Genomic DNA, 26,720 nt, shown 5'->3' with positions numbered 1-26,720 from the left:
AGAAACCATTGAAATATTTTTAGTCATGCAACCAAACCAAACGGAAGAAAAACACCCTTACATTGTGTAGATGAGTTGAATATCCCCTTTATTCCTTTCTTCTTCTTCTTCTACTTTTTAAATATAGTTAGGAAATTGTTCAACTAGTTTGTCCACTTTTTTCTTCAATCACAATGACCGTCGTGTTCCAAACATCCGCCACTGCAATTCATAACACACATTTATGTACTGCTAATTACTTTACCTCTAATTTCACAGACACTAAACATAAAGCGAACAATGATTCTTTTATCCTTTGGTATGTAATAACCAATACATCCTCCCTCCCCCAAATGTAATTCTGCGATTTACATACTGCTTCATATACTCCGTATTAGAAAAAAAAAAGTGTAAAAACAACTGTTACACAACAAAGTACCATGCATCCATTTGTGTTCTATCAATTGTATAATTGGCCTAAATTGAAAATTGGGTAAGTGATATTGAAGTTTGAGACCTCTCCAATAAAATCGTAAGTGTGGCATACCCTCAGCTTAAGGAAATGCCCTATCTCCGATTTATTCCACTAAGAAAAAGGGAACAAATGGTAAGTGTTGTTGAGCAAAATCTATGCAAGGCAGAATTTTCAGGAAGCAGTTGTACTCGCACCTTCGAATATAAGTAATTAACGCAGGTCATAAAATGTCGTTCCTATTGGAAGCCTTCTCCTGAATTCCAATGAACGAAGGAAGGCATGTTATTTTAAAAATGAAATGAAATCTTTCAGTTTAACGTCCCACAATTATGCACTTTAGGCCAAGGGAGACGATGATTAAAGTAAGTGAATGATGGAATGAGAACGTAGGAGGAAACAGATACCCCGAGAAATCCCACGGACACGATGTTGCCTACCATAAACTTACTTGGCCAGTGTTTGAACCAGGGATCCCACACACCCGAGGGAAGCGCTCAACCACTGAGCCACCACGCCTTCGGATGTGACTTTCAATTGCGGTCAGAAACACTTTCACAAGACATCGTGCAGTCCCGGATTGTATTTCTGTGAGCGAGAGAGATTGCTTCGAATCTCACGTACCTTTTGAGCGGGAGACTCGGATTCAATTCCCGGTGGGAGCTCACGTGGTTCGGGTGCCACGTTAAGTCGTATGTCCAAGTGTCATATAGCGTCGCTGCTGAAAGGGACGTTAAACTGAAAATCAACCCGATCAAACTGAATCTGACGTTCTCATATTAGTGTCAGTATTGAAAGAGGACGTTGGAACCTAATCAAACAGTTTTCAAAATATGGTTCACTATGAATTGTATACGAGAAAGAAAACTACCATTTTTGAGGCTGTATTTTTATACTCTTCAGCTCCCTTAAACAAATAAGATCATAATGTCAACAACTATCATGACCACATCTCTATACACCATACGCCTACACTTCCAGCATATCATCACGCTATTTACTAATCTGGATCAATGCTCTCTATTTCAAGTTCTCTTCAGTTTTCATCACACCCAATAGTCACGCAGGAGTGAGTCACTCGTAAAAAGCGATAACATGTCAGATTAGCTATTTCGTCAGAAAGAGCAGGAAACAGGAGTTGCTATTTAGTACTTAAAATGCCCCATTGTATTCAACTGCAAAACACATCTGACAGGCACTATATGCGCGCGCGACTTGTTAGCGTGCGTAATCTGAGGTTCGATTCCCGATACGAACCGCATATTTCGAACTAGAATCATTAAGTAGAAAATAATTAGTGCTATAGCTAATAAAAATAGAGTCAGTATCAGCTTAGAAATCCGTAACTGCAGGATTGAAGAGACATAAAATGGTCCCCATTCATACAATATTCATATTATATATAGGCCTATAGCCATAATGGAATGAAAATTGAATGTTCAATTGAAATAACACATTCATGCTCTTTAAGCTAAAGGAGATTGATGATTATGAAAAACGGTGTACTGAAGATGTGGGAGAAAACGCGAGGATCACAGATACCATGTTGTCCACACGCATACACGTTGCTTGGAATCAAACGAAGGACCTCTCGCACCAGAAGTGTGGCCCCTGTCCAGGCCGGTGGCCAGCCCAAAAATGTAGGGGGGGGGGCGATCCAACCATTTATAGTCCTTCACCATAATATAGTGCATTTGAAAACCTATCGTGAAAATTTTAGGGCGGGCCCGGCCCCCCTAGACCCCCGTGGATACGGGCCTGCCCCTATCTCTACTACTTAACCACACTTCCACATACTACTATAATATCTTACGTGGGATCGAGATGCAGCCATGCTTCTTGTACTTCCTCGTTGGACCTGAATAATAATAGTTCGTACAAAGTATGCGGGCCACGCATGATAACTGAATGTCGCGTGTTCCGCTTTAGTTGTGTTTTCAAATAAATGCCAGAAGAGTAATCCATATTTGATACTTCAATGCCATCTCGATACTAATTGTCTCTCCTCAACGACAACTACCTCACAACAATCGTGCTTGAAACAGTTGATGCAATATTTTATCAGTCTCCTCGATTTCGGAAGGGGGAGACTAAGTCAACACCTACATTGCTACACAAATATCTTCATAAACTTGAAGAGGCGTGGGGTGATTCTGTCTTCTAACATGTCTGAATACACTGGTTGAACTTACGATATCACATGGTGAAAAAAAGCGAGTTCACTTTCTCACAGCGACTGATTTTTTTTTTTTTTTTAACCAAATGATGATTCAGGGCCATGCTGCTTAAGATGCTGATAAGCAAAATATCGTAATAACAACACATTTATATTTACCACACTTGTATTCAGGCCACCGTCTGCCAAAATTTGCTTCTTATATCAAAATAAAAGAACATTGTCATCGTGCGCGTGCACACATGTATTGACACACAAGAAAAAAAATAATAAGTGCAATCAAATAAAGGTATTTCACGGGAACCAAACCGGATCCTCTGTGCAAACAAGGCAAGAACCACTACAACTACATCTACTACACTTACTTAGGCGCTTATTTACAAGACTACAAAGTTGAAACTACAAAAGAAAATAGGTTTCTTTCTAATAATGACAATAAAATGTCGGTGGTTCTTACCTTGCATACACGTCGTCTAGGCTCGGTTTCCGATTGGAATTTATTTTATACACATCGCATTTTTTATAAGCACACGTGTTCGCACTTCGTAATTTGAAATTTGATTTCTTTTCACACACGTAAAAATACGCTCATAAATTTTAAAAAAAATAAAAATCATATTTGTGTGTATAAATGTATATTTTGTCTTTTTGAAAAAGCACACATGTTTATTTACATTAGGACATTTCTCCTGAGATCGACACACTAAGTTTCACTATCACAGTTAACAGAAAATTAACTTAGCACTTGTTACAAGCATCAATCCGCAACACTTCCACTCACTCACTACCTTCGCCTCTCAGCGCATGTTTGTACTGTGCTTGATGGTGGGATCACTAACAACACGAAGGAGAGGATAGCGCTAGTAGCAACAAAACAATTCCGGAATCATCTGAATACGGAACTGGAACTCCACGGAATCGGAACAACTTCAGTATTCTCTTTCCCTCCTTCGGAACAACTTCAGTGTTCTCTTTCTCTTCTGATTCCATAGATTAATTAATTAATACACATACTTAAGGTTGAAAATGTTTCAAAAATAAATAAAATTTTAGAAATATTAAAAAGTCGAATGGAGCCAAGATATTTATTGCATTATCCTTCCGTTTATTGTACTTGCATTCCGTAAGCATAGTCTCAAGTTCGAATCAGGTTTTGTTTATTAACAAATCTTAAGACAGCGCTATCAGACCATTCCTATGATGGGAGCAATGAAACAAGGATTATTTTTTTTTAATTAATTAACTTAGTTTAGAAATGCAGATGACATGCCACTTCACACTGGACATATTAATAAAAATTAGGAATTAAATTTCTGGGCTTTCCGCATCTATGGCCATATTACCCAGGAACGCTTGAGGGATGACATCCCTCGGTGATCACACTATCCGATAAAAGGGAAGGAAGGAAGTATCCTGGGACCTGTACGTTATGTACCATCCCGGCATTTGCCTGGTGTGAATGAGGAAAACCTAGGAAAACCATTCAGGGTGGCTGCCCTGATAAAGCTTTTACACTCTCAACCGAGTACTCATGCGGGAATCGAACCCGGAACCGCTCACACCAAAGACGAGTGTTAGCAACTACCTAGACACTTAATAACAAGAGGAAGAAGTACCTACGCATTTTGAAGGAGTTAGGATCCATAATTTAAAAGATACAACACCGGTATTCACATGGCGAGACTGAGGAAAAATAGGGAATACCTACCCAGTTAGAATATTGGTCTACTAGCGGATATATATATGAAAGTTGCTGAGATTGCGGTGGCTCAGTGACAGCGCTCACCTCTGGTGAGTAGGGCCATTGGGTTGATTCCAGCTCGTGTCAAATGGGCTTTATAGAGGACAAACACCATGTGCGTGGGTTTCTTAGGGTTCCCCCATTTCCTTCCACTTTCTTCATGTCAACGTTTCATTAATTATCATCATCGTCTCCCTTAGCCTCGGTGCATGATCGAAGGACGCTAAACTGGAAATTTCAGTTCTTTTCATAAAAGGTACCATCCCACCATACGCCTAATACGGCTAAGACGAGTGAAAAAAACTACAAATAATTTACTTTATGATAGCCAGAAGATGCCAACCTCAGTCACGGGTTCGAATTTCAGATCTCGTGATTACACAAAGCGAGAATGCTAACTATACGCCTACGCGTATTAACACTGAATCATCATTACGAGGTAAATGATACAAGACTGTACGGTCTAATATCAGGGTGTAAATCTACAAAAAAAAAAAAAAAAAAAAAAAAGTAATATTTTTGGCAACAACCTACCTAACTGCTTTACTGGTGCCGAGGATCACCCAAGTCAGTAATGCTCAACCTATGGATAACTTACTCACTGGTGAGTCCTGAGAGAATCTTTGATACGTTGTAAAGAACTTTGTGTTGTTGATTTTGAGTTTAACGTCCCTTTCAATAATGAGGTATATGAGACGGGACCTACTGATTAACGTGGAATCTGAGTCACATGAGCACCCACCGAGATTAGAACCCGGGTCTCCTATGCCAAAGGCGCGTGCGCTAACCGCTTAGCCACGAGGGAGCTCTGTGAAGAACTTGTACCTTTCAGGGTACTATTATCATTGTTAATAATAATAATAACGTCCAGTAGCATATCACTGCACTCTTGTAACTAAAAACTCTCTACACATTCTTTCAAAATGTCCGATTCTTACGTCTTAATTATATAATACAATAAACGCAATGATAATCAATATTTCTTAGTGATTTGTTTCTTGCTTTTTTCTTCTTCTATAAACGGGCGACAGGAAGTTGCTACTGTTCTCAATGGGCATTAAGAGTTCCACAAATACTGAATTTCAATAACAACACACATACAGCACATTGATCACATAACGTTCTTCAGAATACTAATCATACTACGAAAATGTTCTACAAACCCCTACTAAATTAATGGATAAACTTTGCAAATCAAATCTAGGGGATGTTTTCAGTTAATCCTTTCCTAATAATGAATGAAGTCAATTAATTGGATACATTAAAAAATAGGAACTGAGCAAAGGCTTCGCTGGCGCTACGGAGGAAGTACAGAGATGGAGTCAGTGCTTAAAGTGACATCAGATGAGGTGACGGTATGGAACAAATATGATCTCTTAGAACACTAATTTTGACAGAACAATAAAGAGCATATCTACTTTTGACATTTCTGCACCATTTTGACACAATTTTTGACGTGAAAAATCTATAGAAAGAGAGATGGAGAGAGTGAGTGAGGACTGATATAGTAAATGTTTTACTCTCCGCTATCATTAGCCTAACAGAAACAAATTTATAAAATAATTTTGCTTCCCTAAGATTTTGCCTGAACATATCGGCGATCTAAAAGTAGAAGGACACGGGTAGTACATTTACTTAAACATTGCATTTACAGTAACAGTGATCCAACGCGGCCTTTAAGTGGATTAAAACAAGAAAACACATATGTGTACATACGCTTTTTCGTCTCCTTTCCAAGGCTTTGTAGGCACTCTCGTCTTGTACCTAGTATCTAGTATTTAATGATTCTTCCGAATCTCATTTCCAGTTTCAAAAGCTTTTTCTCATCTTGTCTCGTCTCGTGGTCAACGCTAATTTTCTTATAATTGTAAACACAGAAGTGCAGACAATGTGAAAAGAATAATTTTCAATTTAAAAGAGAGTCCTGCCAATGACAGGGGCGGATACAGGTTAAACATTTTAGGCCGGCGGTACGGTAGTAAGAATTTTTTGAGGGGGAGGGGGTTGGAATTCCTCGAACAAATGTTGAAAAAAATAAAGATCACAAATTTCTGACATTGAACAGGGTGATGGGGAAGTGTTATTTATTTCGAAGCAGGAGAAACGAAATCGTTGATAGTATTTGTTGAGTCAATGCTAACGTCGTACCTATTACTATTTTTTTTCAAGCAAATCACAATTTAAATAATTTTCGGATGCATATCCGGCTCACTTTAAGTACTGGGTGGAGTCCTAACAGAATTTTTGTACTGGCTTTCAATTTAGTCGAACTTCAGCGGCTGGCGAATTTGTTGGGATTATTTCGTTGTGAGAGGTCAGTTTTTCAGAAAAAAAAAAATCTGGTCGGTTCAGAGTCTTGATGGCGTGCGAAAAAGGAATGGACAAAGGGAGGACGTGCCAGGGAGGAGAGAGAGAAGGGCCCAAATGTTTCTAGTACCTGAATACAATTAACTGACTTCAAAAAGGAACAAAGATTCGCAACTCTTTCTCTAGGGAAAAAGAAGAAAAGAAAAAAAGGAAAAGGAAAATAATACGATATAAAACTTTTGATCTTCAACAAAGCTATACATTTACTATTTGGTATTTTCGAAGTTTCTCGTCAACCCACATATATATATATATATATATATATATATATATAGTATGATAATGAGGTTGTAGGTTCGATTTCCGGAGGAGCTCATGTTGTTCGAATTTAAAAATGTTTCCTATTATTTGGCTACAATAAAATTTTAGCTCTTGTACCATATATTGAAATTTTAAAATTCTCATTTAACAAAATATACTCTGAATTATATGGGTTGTTAATATATTTTCTACAAATGTAGAGTCAATTTTCTGTCAGCCAGTTGTTTCAATTTAAAATATATTTTTCAGTATTCAGAAAGTAGCTATATGTCCTAACGTCACCAAAACAAGATGGCGGACGTTTAATTAAACTGATATCACGCTGTATTACGGGCTTCTAGCGCTGCGGTGTTGCCAAATTAGGCTCTAAAAGGGTTGAAATTCCCTATATTTTGCATATTTATAGTGTAAATCAGGCAACATTGTAAGATATAATTTAATTAAATTTTGATATCAATTTAATTAACCCTTTAATCAAACTCCTATCAAAATGATTACCCCTTTAATCAAATTGCTATTAATTTATTCAATTAAAGATGATTTCATAGAATTAATGTAATCACGTATGATGATATACGTACCGTTATTACCTTATAGTACTATTTAATTATATCAAATTAACCCTTTAATCAAACTCCTATCAAAATGATTACCCCTTTAATCAAATTGCTATTAATTTATTCAATTAAAGATGATTTCGTAGAATTAATGTAATCGCGTATGATGATATACGTACCGTTATTACCTTATAGTACTATTTAATTATATCAAATTAACCCTTTAATTAAACTCCTATCAAAATGATTACTCCTTTAATCAAATATCTATTAATTTATTCAATTACATATGATTTCGTAGAATTAATGTAATCGCGTCTGATCATACACGTGACGTCATTACCTTGTAGTGGTGTTTACTTACTTACCTTACTCACATTTATTCTTGGCGCCAAAATTCGTTTTCCTGATTGGTTGGTTTCATTTCTTCTTTGACGAATACTTCATACACGATATAGGAAAGATTCTGAGTTGAATCTTTGTGCTTGACGATAAACTATGATGTAATAGAATATCAGTTACTTTTAATAAAATAATAATGTAATAATTTTGGTATTATAATTTAAAAATCAAACAGAATATCATGCCTTTAATACGATAACTGATACTCTATTTTATGCATAAGAAGTATATGTATTCTTCCTTTATCTTATACAGAATACACATACTTATGTTATTAATGTACGTAAATAAGTTTATATAATAGTATATGAAGCATATGTATTCTTCCTTTATCTTATACAGAATACACATACTATTTGTATTAAGTACCTTTTTAATTTTATAGGATGTAGAAATAAAATGCAGGGATGTAAGTTTAAAAAAATTTATTGAAAATTTAAGAAAAAAATTGTATATATGATAAAAAAATAAAAAAAAATTGTATATATGATAAAAAAATAAAAAAAATTGTATATATGATAAAAAAATAAAAAAATTGTATATATGATAAAAAAAATAAAAAAATTATAAACATATAATAAGAAAAAAAAATAAAAAAGTATTTTGAAAATAGGGAAAGCGGTATATATACAAGATTTATATATTGATTTATATTTGTTTACATAGGTTTGTTTATACTTGATTTGAATTAACAAAATAATTTAAGCTTTGAAATATTCTATATACAATATACATATTATGAAAAACTATTTACAATATAATATATGAAAACTATTTACAATAATATACAATGACTTAAAATACGATATACCTAATATATAAATACTATTTACAATATAAATTATTTGAAAAAATATTATTTACACTTGAAGCCGTAGATCTTAGGGTGTGAGGGGTCGTAAAAGATTTAAAGAATTTGATAACATAACATACCCGGGAATAACATGATACAGTGTATAATTGTTACGTGTTTCCTTTTATTCATACCATTATTTACATTTTCCTCATTCATTCATTTATTTTATTTACAGTTTTATATGTTTATTTTATTAGATATTAACAAGATATACAAATATCTACATCGCATTCATGCACTCACACATTCACACATTTGCCAACCATTATGCGCGGTACCCAAAGGGTAATGTCCTGTAGTCAGTCATGCTGTCAGGATTTAATCGACGTCTTTTGTTGGCTACCATTTGATGAGTCTTTGCTTCAGGACGCGAAACGATGACAAATCCCTGCTTACGGGTAATCCTACCTGGAATGTTTATTGTTTTTCTTTCAATTTTTCCACGAACCAGGTTATAGAAATGCTCAAAATTAATTTCTTCGCGTGTTCTATAATCCAAAGTGATACCCCGAATTTTATACACATAATCAAATTTTCCCGTCCCAATTTCTTTCAACCTATACGCATAATTTTTTGGCCCCAGACCTATAAATTTGTCTATTTCCCACCCGTCTTTTACTTCATCGGTAAGTTCACCCAGATAGGGCCCTAATGTAAGCGGAGATTTCTCATCACGGCGTTGTACGAACATGATGCTATCAGTATCACAATACAACACCTTATCACGCCCTACACTTGTCATCAAGTCATACAGTTTTAACCGCGCCCATGACGTAATGAACGCCGCAAGAACAACGTTTGAAAATTTCCAGGGTTTATTCTTATTTTCCGTATTATGAAAAGTAAGAATAAGATGTTTATCTCCGACAGGTAATACGTTCTGTACTTCGTATTGCGGTGCCCATAGATAATACAAAAATTTTTCCGGTGTGTTAACAATTACAGATTGCGACAAGTCCGTTCTTTGTCCCCATTTCCCATAAAGCGAGTTGAGGAATATCTTGAAGATATACCTCAGACCAGGGTTCAATCCAATATTATCCTCCATTAACTCTATGCCTTCATGGGCATAATAATCTGCTATGTATTTATGTTTGTCTACTTTGGTTTTGCACCAAGCAGGAAATCCTGAAGATTCCTGCTTCATTTGGAGGAAAGAATTCACGTAGTCGCGGAACAAACTACGCGAATTACGATCCTCAGAACCGAACAGTTCGAATTCCCATACTTCAATAATTTGCAGAATTTTATATCCAACCTTTAACGCTTTATGAAGTTCTGGGGTACAATATGTGTCTGTTAAGGCACGCTCGGCGTCGCAATGCGTGCAATCATTGATACCTTCTTCCATACACGTGCGACATAAGCCAAACATAAGTCGCCCGTTACACGTATATGGGAGCACCGGAAAATATAGATCATTTGGAGGCAAAACGGTGCATTTGACTAGCCCATTGATACTTCCCACATCTGGGAAGTCCGGCCCCTTGTATATTTTTGGTTTACCTACGGGCATCGGTTTACGTGCCATTACCCAAGGATACAATGATGTTACATCATAATATGCAATGAACTCATCGGAAGTACATTCGTACAAAGCATTGAAACACTCAGTCCGACCACCATGAAAACCGTCCTTGGGTACAAGATGATTAACAAGATCATTACATTGAGTTTTAATAAACTCTTGCAAACTCTTGTCATTTTTCACCATGTGATCCCAATCACATTCCCACATTTCAACGAGATTAACACCTCGTTTCTTGAGGTAATTAGCTTTTATGATGGTTTTTTTGTAGCGATCTTGTAGGGATGTACTATCCTTAGAGGTAGAATCGAGACTGACGTGGCGCAACGCTGTAAAACAACGCTTACACCCGTGAAAAAAACACCCATGAAATTCATAAACTGTATTTGTTTTGCTATCATAACCATCGACTTTATATTTACCAATACGCCTTTCCAATCCATTCCCTGAATGTTCAATTTTATTACCTTTGGTACGTTCCAAATACCGTAACCAATACAAAGCTTTTAGACTTTGCCGGTCACGATGATCGAACCCATAAGGCGGAATAATTGGAATGACCTCATTTGGTAAATATAAGGACCGATAAGTTAGAATTGCCAAACTTGCAATTGTAGGGGAGGAAATAAAACACTGGATACCATTCGTTTTTTCCTCGATTAAGTTCGAAAATTTAATCACAGCCTCTGCAAGAATCTTAACGTCATTTCTACAGTATTCCATCATCTCGTATTGGAGATCATACTCCTCGCCGCTTAAAGCACGTTCTTGGTGCCAGGCGATTAATTGTCCCCGTTCTTTTGGGCTGAGACTGTCTGCATCAAAATACTCTAAAGACGGAATTTTGCCTACATAATTTTGATTTTCGGATGTGTTAAATAAATATGGGAAATATCCCTTTCGCAAATTGCCAGATAAACCTAATGCTTCAGGGAGCCGGGACAATCTGACTCCCATATACAAATATGTATCACGAAAATAGATTTTATTTCCAAGTCTCATTTCTACAATTTTTTGGCCCGTCATTATTACATCAGGTACAAGATCATGTTTTTCTATTAAGGTTCTTGCACAGAACTGCATGTCATAGTTACTTCCATTATGAGAAAGTACTATGATCTTTTTGAACATTGGCCGACTTATTAGCACGTGACTAATAAATCCGTCAATATCCTGGAAATCAAACTTACGGGATCCATTTTTATCTCCACACACAAAGCATGGATCATCCAACTTTGTGTCTTTGCATTTATGGCAAATATTAATACAGTTCACGAAATTCACGAAATGTTCTCGTTCTCCCCGTTCATTCTTGGGTAATAGCATCGTCTCTACGTCAAAGACGATGTACAAAAAGGTGTCGACATGCTCAACTTTGGCAGCCTGAACAAAACAAATATGGTCACCATCCACATGCATGTAACATGCTTTGCAGAAATGTTCACCACATTTGTGTTCAGACTTCCTGTTTCGCATATCGAACATATCACCACAATCGGGACAAACTTTCTTTAATTCACACATTGTCTTGCCACGTGCAATTACATTTTTATGATTGGCAAAACACTTATGCGAAGGAAACAGTCGTAAACAATCATTACACTCACGTTTAATATCGTCATCACAAGGCTCATGATATTTTTCACACGCAGGACACTTATATTCACACCTATGATATTGTACATTATTATATCCTTGTAGGCAATAGTGACAATAATTGTACTTGTCCAAAAGTGTAGTAATATTGGTGATCAGCTCATAATGTCCTTCTGTATACAATATTAAGATTTGTTTGTTTGCATGAATTCCCGGATATATTATATTATATTCCCGAGTCAGTTTGTTCTTCTCATAAATGACAATTTGATATTCGGGGGTTAGTTTGTTTTGGAACTTCTTCGCATCAGTAATAGTGCACCCATTTTGATGCTCAATAGTAACATCAGCATCATCGCACAAATCCTTAGCCTGCTTCAACAATCGCTCAGGATGATTCTTTAGTTTGTACACATAGTTACGACGCTGATCAGCCCTACCCTTCCCGAGGATGATAGCCTTAGGAAGACAATAGACATTTCTTTCCATAGGGATGGTACACTTTTCCAAAAGCGTTGCATAATCCTCATATTTGGCTGATCCACGGGTTCGACCCCTTCCCTTACGTGGATTAGCAATATGGATCTTAAAATTCACCTTCTTCCCAAAAAGAAAATGTTCATTACTATTTAAAACATTTTCAACTGTACAGAACAATATATCAGGGTTCAATTCCTTTTTAGGACGCCATGTCATGTACACCGGTTTGTTTAATTTCGACGCAGAACTTTCAATAGTAATACCAATGTACATATCATCATCGACGTCATTTAGCGTATGCTCTTGTACAAATTCAAATAATGAGCGAATATATGTTTGCGGGTCTTCGATTCCAGTAGTGCGCATACGCTCAATGGTAACTTCCTTTCCATGCAGACCAAAGTAAGGATAGTGCTTAGTTCTACTATTAACAATGCGAAAATAATCCCGTTTGCCTGCACCATACAATGTAGGTTCCAATGTAGAACATGTACTATGTTCTGGTGCAGAACTCGTACTAGCCCCCGGAAGAACACCCAATAACTCGTCGGAATCATCAGCAGTTAAGCCCGTGGTCTTCCCTGCAGACACAAATTCTCTAAATTTTTCACGCGCTGCTTCCAGCATATTGTCTTGACGAAAGAAGCCCACACGATACAAATCAATAATATCCTTTGCGGACTTGCAACTCTTCAATACAATAGCCGGTACACAACTAAAATGCACAAATACCGCTTGCAATAACTTTACATATGATAAAGTGTTTACCCTCACACCCGTAGCATGGCACTGCGTCAACACTTCCCACGTGAAAAACACTTCTTCGGCATTGTCATAGCTGCGAGCTTCCTGGGCTGCCAGCATGGTGGAAATAACATTGCGCGCTTCCATTTTTTTTCAGTCTTCAAGTACTGTTTAAATAAAATACGTAGTTTTAGTTTTTCGATAGAACTTTCTAAATATTCTTACACAATTTTGCACTAATGATATAATGAAAAGTTTCCGTGCTTCAAATCAGCAACTTAATTTTTCAATTTACCGAACACAATGTTTAACTTTATCGGCAAATCCGTCAGTACTTTCCGCCAACAACAATTCGCAATGTCCCGCAATAATACTGTTGATCACAACACGATGACTACAATCAGGGACGTCTTCACTTTTTTCATTGATTTTTACTACTAACTGACCGTGCAATTTTACCTAACTTATATACACGAAAATATTGTAAATTCCACACGAAAACTAACGAAATTTTCCGAAGTTTGCCGAAAATTGTCGAAGATTCTCGATACTTTTAAAATAGCAATCCTATATTAGCACTGTTTTATCAAAATATGATTAAATGTTTATCAACAGATCCTGATAACTTTGACTCAGTAAGTTTTTGAGTTTACAGAATCGTCAAATTCACTTAGTTTCCGATAACACTAAATGGCAAAATCCCATAATATTAATCTAACTGTTTGCAATTGCAGCACACAGCATACAAACAGGAACGTCTTCACTGCAGCAGTCCTTCTCCTATAGTGAACTGCCGCGGGTTGCTGCGCCGTATTTATACTTTCGGAAATGTAATCTCTAACCCAAACACACTTAGTTCAAAGTCTCGTACCCAGGCGGATTAAATCATGTATCAAGGAAAATATTTTATAAAGTAATTAGTAATAATACTATTTTAAAATCATATATTATTTAAATTATATTAAATTGCGATGATTTCTTACTACATTCTCGAAGTTTCCCGAACTTAACCGAATGTTTCCGAATATTTAATTTTCACTGATAGTATTATTTCATATTTGAAAAATGAACATATCCGATGTGAACATTCCAAAGAATAAAATCACAATCATTTCAAAATAACATTCGCAATAAAAAGAACAAAGTAGTAGTAAATAGAAACACAAATTAATAAAAATAACATAGTAAAGAAAACATATCAAAAGAAGAAATAATTTAGCAAAAAATCGAATAAGAAAAAATAAAAGGTTAGAAAAAGGTTTAGAACAGCTTATGACTCAAAGCATCAGAACTTTATCAGACAAACAATATAGCAGAGATTAAGAAATATACATAATTAATCGAAATAAAGAAATGTAGTAAAGTTAGGTTAGGAAAAGGTATATTTAATTAAACCAATTATTAAACAAACGATAGCATAGAAATAGTTGATTTCAAAGATACTTAGTTAATGCAGTTTTATTCAACAAAGAATAGCAAGAGATAGCATTTAGATACTTAATTGTTACAAATCGAAGTTAAAGGTCAACCAACAACAACATAACACAACAACAACAAAGAAATTAATAGAATAGCAATAGTATAGAAAAGATAGCAGAGAATAAACGAACTTGAAACCAAATAAGAAAAAGAAAGGCTAGGAAAAAGCACAGTTACTTTAAACAAATTATGTAGCAGTTCACAACTTTAACAAGTTTCGAAACATTTAACAACTATTTTTTTTAAAACGTTCACACTAAGTGTTCTGAATTTGCAAAGCAGATAATCCAATAAAAATAAATAGTACGAAAAACAAATAACCAAAGATTGTGTAGCAAACGAAATATTTATTGGATCCCAACAAAGTTGGTCAGAGTTTATTTAGTACACTCACATATTGTTCGAACATGTTATACTTGTGAACGAATAAAATAATTAGAATCATAGATTGTTCAGAGTTTCAGTTCATAGGAAGCGTATCAATTTAAATTGTAAAACTAGATAAAAGGTATAAGTAAACGAAGTAAAACACACATTAAATATTTTTGTGATAATGTAGTTTTTATAATACAATTTTAAATTCTGTTTTAATGTATTTTGTAACGCATGATTTATTTATTACTAAAAATATTATTCACTTGTAATGTTAGTTTTCATTAAGTGACTGTTAATGATATTTGTATCTTCTACTTTAATAGCCATTTATATTCTAACTGATAAAATTAAGAATGTCATGTATTAGTAAAACTTTTCATCTTTCTAATTTACTTGTAGCGATACTTTGAAATTGTTATAGTATAAAGAATGTATTTACATTATACAAAATTAAAAAATACAAGTTTAAAAAACGAAGATGTAATTTTAAAATTAAAAATGCAAAAATATAAACTAAAAAATGTGAGTTGATAAAATAAAAATGTAATTTGTAAAACAAATGTGCAACTTAAGAAAATTAAAAAATGCAATTTCAAAAACACAAAATGTAGAATGGAAAGTTAAAAAATCAAATTTGCGAAATTAAAAGTGTATCTTTGAAAAATAAAAAAATGTTTTGAAAAAATTTTTTCTGCACACGTTCATGAAATTCTGTTAATTGTAAAATTCAATTCTTCATAATTGTTATTTTTGTGTAATTAATCATCTTATATACTCTTTATATTTGTTTTTTTATTAGAATAAAATCTTGTTGTTTTATTAATTCATCTATGTAAGTAACAAATATTTTATTTCTGTTTATTAACAAGTTTACAGTTTGACAAAAAAATGTGTATGAACACTTACCGCCGCTGGAAGACAGGAAATCCTTATCTAAATGTTCTTAGATGACGAATAAAATATGAGTGTGGTAAATTCACAGTTGATGATAAAACACTTGAATGCTGTAATAATAAAAAAGACAATATTACTTTTTATGAAATTATATTTCAGTATAAAAATTTGAAAATGTGTATTACTAAACTGTAGAAATTAATCTGCAAGCATTTAATTATGGTGGATCCTACAAAAAAATTTTAAGTGGTGTTAACAAAAAAAACTGCATGCTGAATAAACTTACATGTATATTGTGAACAAAAAAATAAATTCAAAGAAAGATGTATGCAAAAAAAATACAAGCACGAAACAAATTGCATGACAAAAAACTGTATGTTGTAAACGAAAACATGATACAAACTTTATGTTGCGCAAAATAACGCACGCTTTCAAAGAAATAACTAATGGAAAAATAATTCTTTCATAAAGTAATCTGCATGCTACAAACTGCTACAAAATAATGCACGCTTTCAAAGAAATAACTGATGCAAAAATAATTCTTTCAAAAGTAATGTACATGCTACAAACTTTGTTACAAAAATATTGCATGTGAAAAATTTCTTAAGCAGAAACTATTATGTAAGTTGTCAATGATACTTACTTTACTTCTGTGAACTTTGATACTTTGGAATTCTAAATTCCGTTGCAACTTCTACTTAGTAGCTACTTGCATTGAAGGTTATCTTCAATTAGTTGCCCTGAAACAAAGAAACATTACTAAGTAACACTTGTAATTTATTTTCCTAATAGTTTTTATGAATTGTTTCTTATTTTTTTCCTAATAAATTAGTCGAGCTTTTTGTGTGAGCATACTAATTATTTAACCTCGTCTAATAAATTACTCGAACATTTCATGTGAGCATACTAAAGATGTTCCCAAAATTAAGATTGTGTAGAACAACATTGCTGTGAATATTAGAATGTTTAATCAAACTAACTCAGCCTAACTTAAGCTAACCTTTTTATTTCTACTTTGTCTTTCAATATTCTTTCTTATATGTTTGACTATTTCTACTTTGTCTTTCAATATTCTTTCTTATATGTTTGACTATTTCTACTTTGTCTTTCAATATTCTTTCTTATATGTTTAACTATTTCAACTTTGTCTTTCAATATTCTTTTCTTAACTTTGACGGATTGTTTTCTGTGAAAACTCCTTATTTATTTAACCTCTCGTAATAAATTACTCGAACACTTCGTGTGATTATTTTATTTGTTCGTGTTATTTAAAATAACACTCGTTTTTAAAATTAGAAAGTCGTAAGAGCAGCTATGCTGTGATTATTTATTCTCTCATCTGTTACACAAACTCGTTTTTAATTATTTATTAGATCGTATGCCAAAGCATACTCGCTAGAACAGCTACGCTGTGATTATTTTATTTGTTCGTTTGGTGTGCAAACTCATTGTTAACTTTAATTTGATCGCTTCTTATTTTTATTGGTTCGTATGCCAGAGCATACTCCTAAGAGCAGCTACGCTGCGAAACTTACAAAAATTTCTTATTTTACTATTTCGTATTATATTGAATAATACTCTTGCAGCAACATAGTTGCTCTATTTAAGTAATTTATTACAAAGGAATAAAAAATACCTTTGGTAACAGAAAAATATCCTGTTCCTCTAAGACTTCTGATGGTCACTTATGACAGTTTGCAAAGGGTAACCTAAAATATAACATAACATGTGTTAGAATGATATTTTGTACTATATATATTTGATATCTAGTATACAATATGTTGTCATATGTATATTGTTGAAACATAGATAATGATTAATGCGTATATATATAAAGGCACTAAGATTATATTAGCTAATTTATGACATGCAGTTATCTAAAGATATATTTCGGAAGCGACTGTAGTTATATTTGGTTCTATATAAGTAAAGGTTAGAATGAAGTTGTTTATTTCATAATATATATCTGTGATACTTTCAAATAGGAGTAGTGGGATAATAAGGTTGAAAACAGTTGGGCAGTCAAAAGATGAATAAAGTATATGTGAGTAAGCACACTAGATGGCAATGAAATTTTGTAAATTCACACTCTACGAGTGTGAGACCTAAAGGAAACATTCATAGAAGTTTAGAAAAACATGGCTAGAGTTCAAAACAATATTAAGAGAGAAGTCAGAAGCAGTCATACATACATAAGAACTTCAATTATTCATAGAAACAAAAGCATTCATAAAGACAGATGACAAAACATAAGAAACGGATTATAAGAGCATAGAAAGAAACAATAGCATACATAAAGACAGATGACATACATAAGAAACTTCAATTATTCATAGAAACAAAAGCATTCATAAAGACAGATGACAAACATAAGAAACGGATTATAAGAGCATAGAAAGAAACAATAGCATACATAAAGACAGATGACAAACATAAGAAACGGGTTATAAGAGCATAAAAAGAAACAATAGCACATACAGAAACATAAAAGGCATAGGATATACAGACCAATATCAAATAAGTTACAAGCACATACAGAAACATAAAAAGGCATAGGATATACAGACCAATATCAAATAAGTTACAAGCACATACAGAAACATAAAAAGGCATAGGATATACAGACAAAAAGGATAAGAATCCACGTACAGCGGATACTAATAGATTGCAGTAGCGGGCAAACATCTTAAGAAATAGCAGTAGCCATAATACGTTACAAAACCATGTAAGGAATATAGTAAACAGAATAGAATAGCAACCAACCATGTTAAGAAATATATAATGCCAGCACAATAAAGAACACATACACCAGTGTTAAAAGACATCTACAAAGGGGGCGCACAATTGGAAATTCTAAGAGGCATCTAATAATAATAGAATTGGTAACAGACATATAATAGCAAACAAGGGGGCAGAAAAAAAAACTTTCAAATAGCTTAAGCTTAGTTCAGGATAGAAACATAAACTTGTGTATGCAATAGTTAAAAGAACACACTGGTCTAGCATTAATTAAGAAGTAACGAACTAATTAGTTAGCGAGTAAAAGCAGGACATGAGCTCAAGTCATTTAGTTTAGGAAACATTTCAAGCGGACAAGATCTTAAAAGTTTAAATTAATTCAAAACAAGTTATTCAGATCATGACCGTATTGGCGTTTAATAGTATTGTAGGTCATTGGCGGTTGACGACTGAGGCAAAGCACAAATACAATAAATTAAATTTAGTTCACATTAGGAAGTACAATAATAGCAGGAATAGAAGTGGCGGCAAAGTAAAAGAGGAAATCATGTAGGACGAAAAACAGAAAGAAAATATTTAGCGATTCATACCATGGAGACAATGAAGGACAGATATATATTACCTAACAAGTAAAGGTGGGTGGGTTAATCAAAAAGAAGCAAAAATATGTTAGCTAAAGCATAGTTGGAAAGACACCAAAGAAAGAGCGGATCAGGACGTAATTTATGTAAAATTTAATTGGAAGGCCATCAAAATTAGGGTAATTAAAATAGCTTAGGTTAGGACAGGTTACATAGAAAGTCGTCAGACCCAAGCAAGAGAAGATACTAATCTGTAAGAGATGGTTTGTTAAAGGGACTTTACTTAGTTTTTTACCTACTTCATCATATTATTCTATAGAAAGAGACAAACATGCAAGAGAAAAAAGAGAAATATTCAATAGAAATAAACCAACGAAAGAAAGAGACAATTTAGAAGCCGATCAATAAAGGAGTGAAATAGAAATAAATAAATGGGTGCAGATAGAACAATAGGTGAAATAGAAATCTAATAGCATAGAGCAAATAGGTAAAAATATTTAAGAAGAAACACAAAGAAAAGAAATTTTGGTTAGAAAAAAGGGCATACATGCAAAGGCAAACATAGAGAGAGAGAGGCATACATGCAAAGGTAGACATAGTAGTAGAAGAAAGAAGGTTAGATTACAAGCGGAAGAAAAGAAATAACAGCAAAGCAACAAGCAGTAGCAGATACTCGATAGTTCACATGCAACCAATAGTAGTAGTAGTAGTAGTAGTAGTAGTGGTAGTACTAGCAGTAGTATTAGTAGTAGTTGTAGCAGTAGAGGTAGTACTGATAGAGTAGTAATAACAGTAGTGGCGGTGACACTAGTAATGGTAATAGTCGGTAGTAGTAGTATTAGTTGTTGTTGTAGTGGTGGTACTAGCAGTAGTATTAGTAGTAGTAGTAGTAGTAGCAGAGGTAGTATAGGTAGAATACTAGTAGCAATAGTGATGGTGACAGTGGTAATACTAGTAGTCGGTAGTAGTAGTATTAGTTGTTGTTGTAGTGGTGGTACTAGCAGTAGTATTAGTAGTAGTAGTAGCAGAGGTAGTACTGGTAGAATACTAATAGCAGTAGTGGCGGTGACAGTGGTAATACTAGTAGTCTGTAATAGTAGTAGTATTAGTTGTTGTTGTAGTGGTGGTACTAGCAGTAGTATTAGTAGTAGTAGTAGTAGTAGCAGAGGTAGTATTGGTAGAATACTAGTAGCAATAGTGATGGTGACAGTGGTAATACTAGTAGTCGGTAGTAGTAGTATTAGTTGTTGTTGTAGTGGTGGTACTAGCAGTAGTATTAGTAGTAGTAGTAGCAGAGGTAGTACTGGTAGAATACTAATAGCAGTAGTGGCGGTGACAGTGGTAATACTAGTAGTCTGTAATAGTAGTAGTATTAGTTGTTGTTGTAGTGGTGGTACTAGCAGTAGTAGTAGCAGAGGTAGTACTAATAGAATACTAATAGCAGTAGTGGCGGTGACAGTGGTAATACTAGTAGTCTGTAATAGTAGTAGAAGAGGTAGTAGTAGTAGTAGTAGCAGCGGTAGTACTAATAGAGTACTAGTAGCAGTAGTGGCGGTGACAGTGGTAATACTAGTAGTCTGTAATAGTAGTAGTAGAGGTGGTAGTAGTACTAGTAATAGTAGTAGTAGCAGTGGTAGTACTGATAGAGTACTAGTAGCAATAGTGATGGTGACAGTAATAATGCTAATAGTCGGTAGTAGTAGTATTAGTTGTTGTTGTAGTGGTGGTACTAGCAGTAGTATTAGTAGTCGCGGGAGTAGTAATAGTAGTAGTAGTAATAATAGGAGTTCATGTAGCTTCAACGATCATGTGTTTTACATATATAAAGTATCTGTAATTCAGAACTTAGTTACTTAAGAACACAAGGTAAATACATATGTAACGGCCTCAGCTAATACAGATTTACTTTTAATTAGATACTTTCTGTTACATATACAATAAGTTTCCATATACGTAGACTCTCATTGAGTAAGCATTTATCTAATGTAGGGTTCCAGGGTAAGCATTCTACATTGAACTAAATTAGTGATTATTTATAAGAAAAAAGGCATGCCTAAATTTAATAATTATTATTGCTAAGCTTGAAAATGAGTCTTTACAATGTATCAGCTATATTTTCTGACAATATCAATAACTTGCCTCTAATACTGTTCTCAATAGAATCTGCAAATGTAAGTTGAAAAACTAAATGAAACAGTTTTTTCTTAGTTTTACATGTGTTAGTGTCTTGAACAATAGTATTCACATTGAACTGAAACAAGTGTTTCTGCTTCTATTATTCATATTGACTATTAATAGGGCCCACCCATACTTTCACAAATATTAACAGCGTTAAGTTCTTCCGTCATTGCTTATATTGAAATCTTCTAACTAAATGCGTATCCTACTTATAGTTAAAATTGCGTCCATTTAACTCGAATGCATGACATACTCAATAGTAAAATTGTGGGGCCGATGCTAGGAATTCTTGGCTCCCTGTAGCGTTCTCATGACAAAGCAAGTGTTTTGTATAAATTGTGGTAAACAAACAGCGTAATCGTGGCTTTCCCGGAGTTTCCTTCCACTTTCTATATACTTTTTTCATCAGCTTTCTTTGTAAAGCAAGTCAATATAAAAGATTCATTTCTCATGATCACCATAAGCTGAAAGATACTGATTCTTTAACAAGTGCATACAAAATTCCCTCTGTCCCAATCTTAGGGGTGCTAAAGCGTTCATGTTCGGTCAAGTGTTTTCATAACAGTTTAAATCTTATATAAATTGTGGTGGGACCCCTCCCCCTTTGGCTTACATTTGAAAGAAGATTGGTGAGTATTCTACGAAAGTCATAATTGCGGGACGCTAAACTAAAATATGTCATCTCATTATAATAGTAAATTTCAAAGAATAAGTTGAGATACGGTAGTATCAGACTCAATCTGTTATCCCTAGTTGTATGCAACCCAGGCTTACATACGTGCTTATCTAGTCTACATAACATTTCAGGTACTTTTCTATTAAATATATTCGATATCGTTCCCTAAACTATATGTATTTCTTCCTGTATAGTTAAACCTACTGTACGCTAAGCATTTTAAATGTCAAAATATACAAGTCTCGGCATGTCCTCAAATAAGTCATTATCCAAAGTGGGCTAGAAAATCTAAAATCTTGATTCCAATTCTATATCTATTTCTGAGTATTGTCCTGAACATCCCACTAATCAACCTTACAAGTATTGAGGAGTGCTATAACATTTTTTCGACGGCATCAAATATTTTAAGGAAGCTAAAGACTCTATTTGTTAATTAAGAAATTTCATTTAATTTTTTGTCCATCTAAACAATTTCTCATTTGTATTATCAAACGGAAATAGATATAAAACAAATCGGGTACGCTAATATTCAAATATTACTGTAAACAAGGATGCAAAACACAATTTATATATACTGTTCAACTTATTTTACACAAATACGGAACTAATAGCTAATTTGATAATTCCGATATAAAATTATGTTTCCAATAATATTGAAACTCAATCGGGTACAAATCAAATTTGGTTTCAGGGAATACTAATTTCAATAAACTCAAATAGTACGCTACAAACAAAATTCAAGAGTACTACAACTCGCTGTATCTAAAATCGTGTCTACGGACCCTGTAATCATCACTACTTTTTAATAAAAATGTAACCTACAAACTAAAATACAATGTGATTAGTCTAAATAGCAAATTAGTACAACTCCTCCTTTATATAGCCTCAGTATTGATCAATTTGTCTTCATACCAAAATATTTTCTATATTTCTTTAATTGTGGGGAATCAGTGGTAGAGTGCTTACTTCGAAAGCAAGCTATGGCATCATAACAATATCTGCTGCATATCCATAGATTTTTAGGGGTTCTATCTATTTTAAAGGAGCAAATCACCACCGTCTCCCTCATAAGTTAGCAACTATAATTGCAAAAGTCGGAATTATTCCCCAGATCACTATAACTGTGAGTTTTCCCGGGGAAAATGTTAAAACAATATAGTGCAGTAAACAAAGTTAAGGGGATTCTTTAAATTTGTTCTATCAATCTCCAAAACTTTAAAATTCATGTGTGCCATTCATTTTTAAAATTACTAACAGCCTTCAGGATCTCAATCAAACAAAGCAGCGCTACTAATTCAATAATATACGGGTGTTTATATATTAAGTGCCTCATATAATCACACCGTTGGAGGGTCACGTTTCAAATAGCCATAACTTTAAAACTTATGTCTCAGACACTGGAGGTTCCCCATTTAAGAAAACTAATTACCTTAGTTCATACTCTCTATCCAATTTCCTTAAGTGTCAATGCTACCTGTATTACGCTATTTTGAAAAGTCATGAACCTATTCGCTTTGTTTCACACTAAATTTTCTGACATCCAATAAATTAAATCTGCTATTTCGCTCTACGCAATTTCTACTTTCATTTAAGCTTCTCCCCATAAAATTTAATTTTACATGCATCCAAAAGAGATAACATCTATAAAGTATTAAGCTTCCTCGGGGTAGCATATACGGTTTTAGCACGGTGGAGGTCCCCCCATCTTACTTCCTGTGGTTCACGAAATAATAAAATATAGGTCCATGTCTCATACAGTCTAGCTGTTAAAAGTAATAATAATAAATCATGTTCCTTGCTAAGCAACTAACGTACACGTTTTAGTTGCGGGAGACCCACCAATGGGCAAACACCGCTAAACTGTGTCTCATATAGCTACAGTGTTGAATGAACTATATGCATTATCTTGGACTTTAAACGTAATTCTACTCAATAACCGTAAAATTAAAAGAGTACATTTTCGGGGAGTCATAATCAAGAAAAGATCTAAATTCAAATTCCGCTATCTTCAATTACAAGACTAATATAATAAATAACAGTACGGTCAATAAGCGTAGACCCCTCTCATTATGCAGCGTGAAGCATCTAAGAAAAATTAAAACTAGTAAACTTCAATCTAAAACGTCGACGGCATTTATTATACATAACACAGCTAAAAGTCAATCCATAACATTCTAGATGTTAATGCAAATTATGTACAAAGTACCGCAATTTCATCTCATGACTTGTCCCTAACTGGACACTCTTTATTTTTACTGCTACCATTAAAATAACCCCTTCGTTACTCACAAAATTTTAGAATTCAAAACCCTTAAAACTTAATTATTCTGTCACGGGCAATTCCTGTAACACTGACAATGCTCCGTTTCATATAAAGTCAATACTTTATACAAAGCTATAATAAAAATACTATCGGTAAATGGAGTCAGCAATAAAAAAGTCTGATAACAACTGGCATCACAATTTGATGATCATATTACAAAATAAGGAAAACAAAACTAATGTTGATAAAGGGCTATGGGAGACAATCAAATAACTCATAGTTAATGTTCTTACACGTCATTCTCTTTGCTGAACGAAGGATTTTCTTTATATATAATCTCAAATTAATTCCTAGTTAGAAAACCTTAAACACCAATGTGCTAAAGTAGTCAACGTAAAAGTAAAATCCGCATCTCACAGTGCTCATCTCCAATAAAATCACTTCAACAAATATCGTTTTCCTACAGCCTTTGATTCTAATTCTGTACTGCATAATAATAAGATACAAAAATCTCCAAACGGAAAACAAAGTTTGAAATCAAACTCAAGATGTGCAAAAAAAAAAAAAACTTCAACTCATAATAATAATAATAATAATAATAATAATAATAATAATAATAATAATAATAATAATAATAATAATAGAGCTTCTTTCATGCTAAGCTTTTAGCGTACGCGTCTTTGGCATTTAATTTTTATTCCTACGAAGCAATATTCAATTCAACTTTCCCTTGCTTACAGTCATCAAAGTTTGTCCGTTTCGTTTAAAAAAAAAAAAAAAGCCTCGCTGCTGAAAGGGATGTTAAACACAAAATTAACTAAAGTCAACATGATGAAACAAATCTCTTTCAATAAAACAAAGTTTGAAAATGAAATATCAATTTCATGAATTAATCAATCTCTGCAATATTTAATTGTATATTTCCTATGTATAAATTAGTTAAAGTTTTCTTACCTTAATTCTGCATAAGCGCTGAAACAGTCTTCGTTGCCAATACTGGTAACCGCTGAAATCAAACACCCGAACTACCACTCCAACAAATTTTAATACAGCTACACGATAAAACTTCTCTAAACCAAACGCAGTACTAAAAGAATAATAAAATGGCTATGCTCGGTAGTGTTGTTATAAACCCCCAAATCCGTTCAATGTGATAGTTCATTCCCTCCCACTTCTCCCATCTATGACCAGTTACGGATGTCTTTCAGACACCTGCACCATGATCATTTAAAAGAAAAAAATAAAGGATGGATAAAATTCGATTTCCTCATGTTTCATCAGCTATAATAAATGAGGGTTCAGTCTCCTGCCCTGTCCTGTTTTCTTGGATTGAACAAACACATCACACAATTGGTTGAATCTAGTCAATTTACTTTATTTCTTTTCTACCCGACATGTTATTCAAAAATATTGAATGAGGGTACACATAAAAGAGAAAAATGTGGGGACCTTTTGGTGGTTACTTAGCAATAACCCAGTAAATAACGACACCAATTATCGTAGTAGCTTTTTTCTTCCCTTAAATTAAATTTCATCCGTTTAGAGGTCGTTCCTTTCAATTCGTGTATTAGTACATAGTTAAAGGCGTCTTGCAGACATAAATCCATTCACATAAGTAAATCGTAAACACCATAAAGGATCAAGGTAAAAATCATAAACATCGTAAGGTTGTTCTTTCAGATAATATCGCTCACTGTATCTACAGTCCGAATAATAACCTTTATAGGAGACAGCCACATAGTGGTTCAGAAAAATAACGCAAGGGATCAAAGCATGTTTTTATTACAACACTTGTGGGTATTAATCAGATAATGTCCACACAAATAGCGCACCACCGTCCTTTTTTCAAAAATATTTGTATTGTTCTATTTTACTTCTCACTAATAACATAGGGATTATGTACAACAAAATAGGCATAAGCATCAAAGAAAATATTTCAACAAGCTGTATTTCAACTAGAGGTAAATAGCATTCTAAGAATCAATAAATTCCACATGGTTTCAAGGTTGTGTTCCAAATTTTCAATGACAATAAACGTTCCGCTTGTATTAGGCAAACATTAAATAAATAACAAAAATTTCTATTCATCAATCACGCCGAAACCTGCCGATGTTGTTTCATTTCAGGTCATATATCCTGTTTTTCCCTCCTGCCCCTTGTAGTACAAAGACTTGTTACCTGATGGCGTCACCTCCTTATACGCAAAGAGGAATCTAGCTTCGGAGGTATCAACACGCAAAGGAAGATGTATAGCCGGCTTGCCTTTGGTTTCTTTCTTTCAACAAAAAAAGGAGCATAAAAAGAGGATAACAGATGTCACCATTGTACCGTAAAAAAATTCCTATCAAGTACTTTTATACTGTAATTGTGTACTTT

The 26,720-nt window shown here is 33.9% G+C and overlaps 1 protein-coding gene across 7 annotated transcripts in view; it reads right to left on the bottom strand.

The window, feature by feature from the left end:
* The window catches only part of LOC145694742 (uncharacterized), a 753,582-nt gene that overhangs the window by 277,194 nt on the left and 449,668 nt on the right, over positions 1 to 26,720 (bottom strand). The window contains exon 1 of one of the 7 annotated variants that reach the window (XM_081771340.1): positions 3,085 to 3,459. The exons of 5 other annotated variants lie outside the window; for them this stretch is intronic. In XM_081771340.1, the coding sequence (XP_081627466.1) occupies positions 3,085 to 3,091 (7 nt within the window). In that variant the 5' untranslated portion in view covers positions 3,092 to 3,459. Of the gene's footprint in view, positions 1 to 3,084; positions 3,460 to 26,720 lie in introns of those variants that run through there. One more of the 7 variants, XM_081771344.1, reaches the window with a different exon arrangement.

This window comes from Thermobia domestica, chromosome 9 (genome assembly GCF_964235325.1).
Source record: "Thermobia domestica chromosome 9, izTheDome1.hap1.1, whole genome shotgun sequence".
NCBI classification, from domain to species: Eukaryota; Metazoa; Arthropoda; class Insecta; order Zygentoma; family Lepismatidae; genus Thermobia; species Thermobia domestica.
The sequence above is the reverse complement of the archived record's forward strand: the minus strand, read 5'-3'. Positions and strand labels throughout refer to the sequence as shown.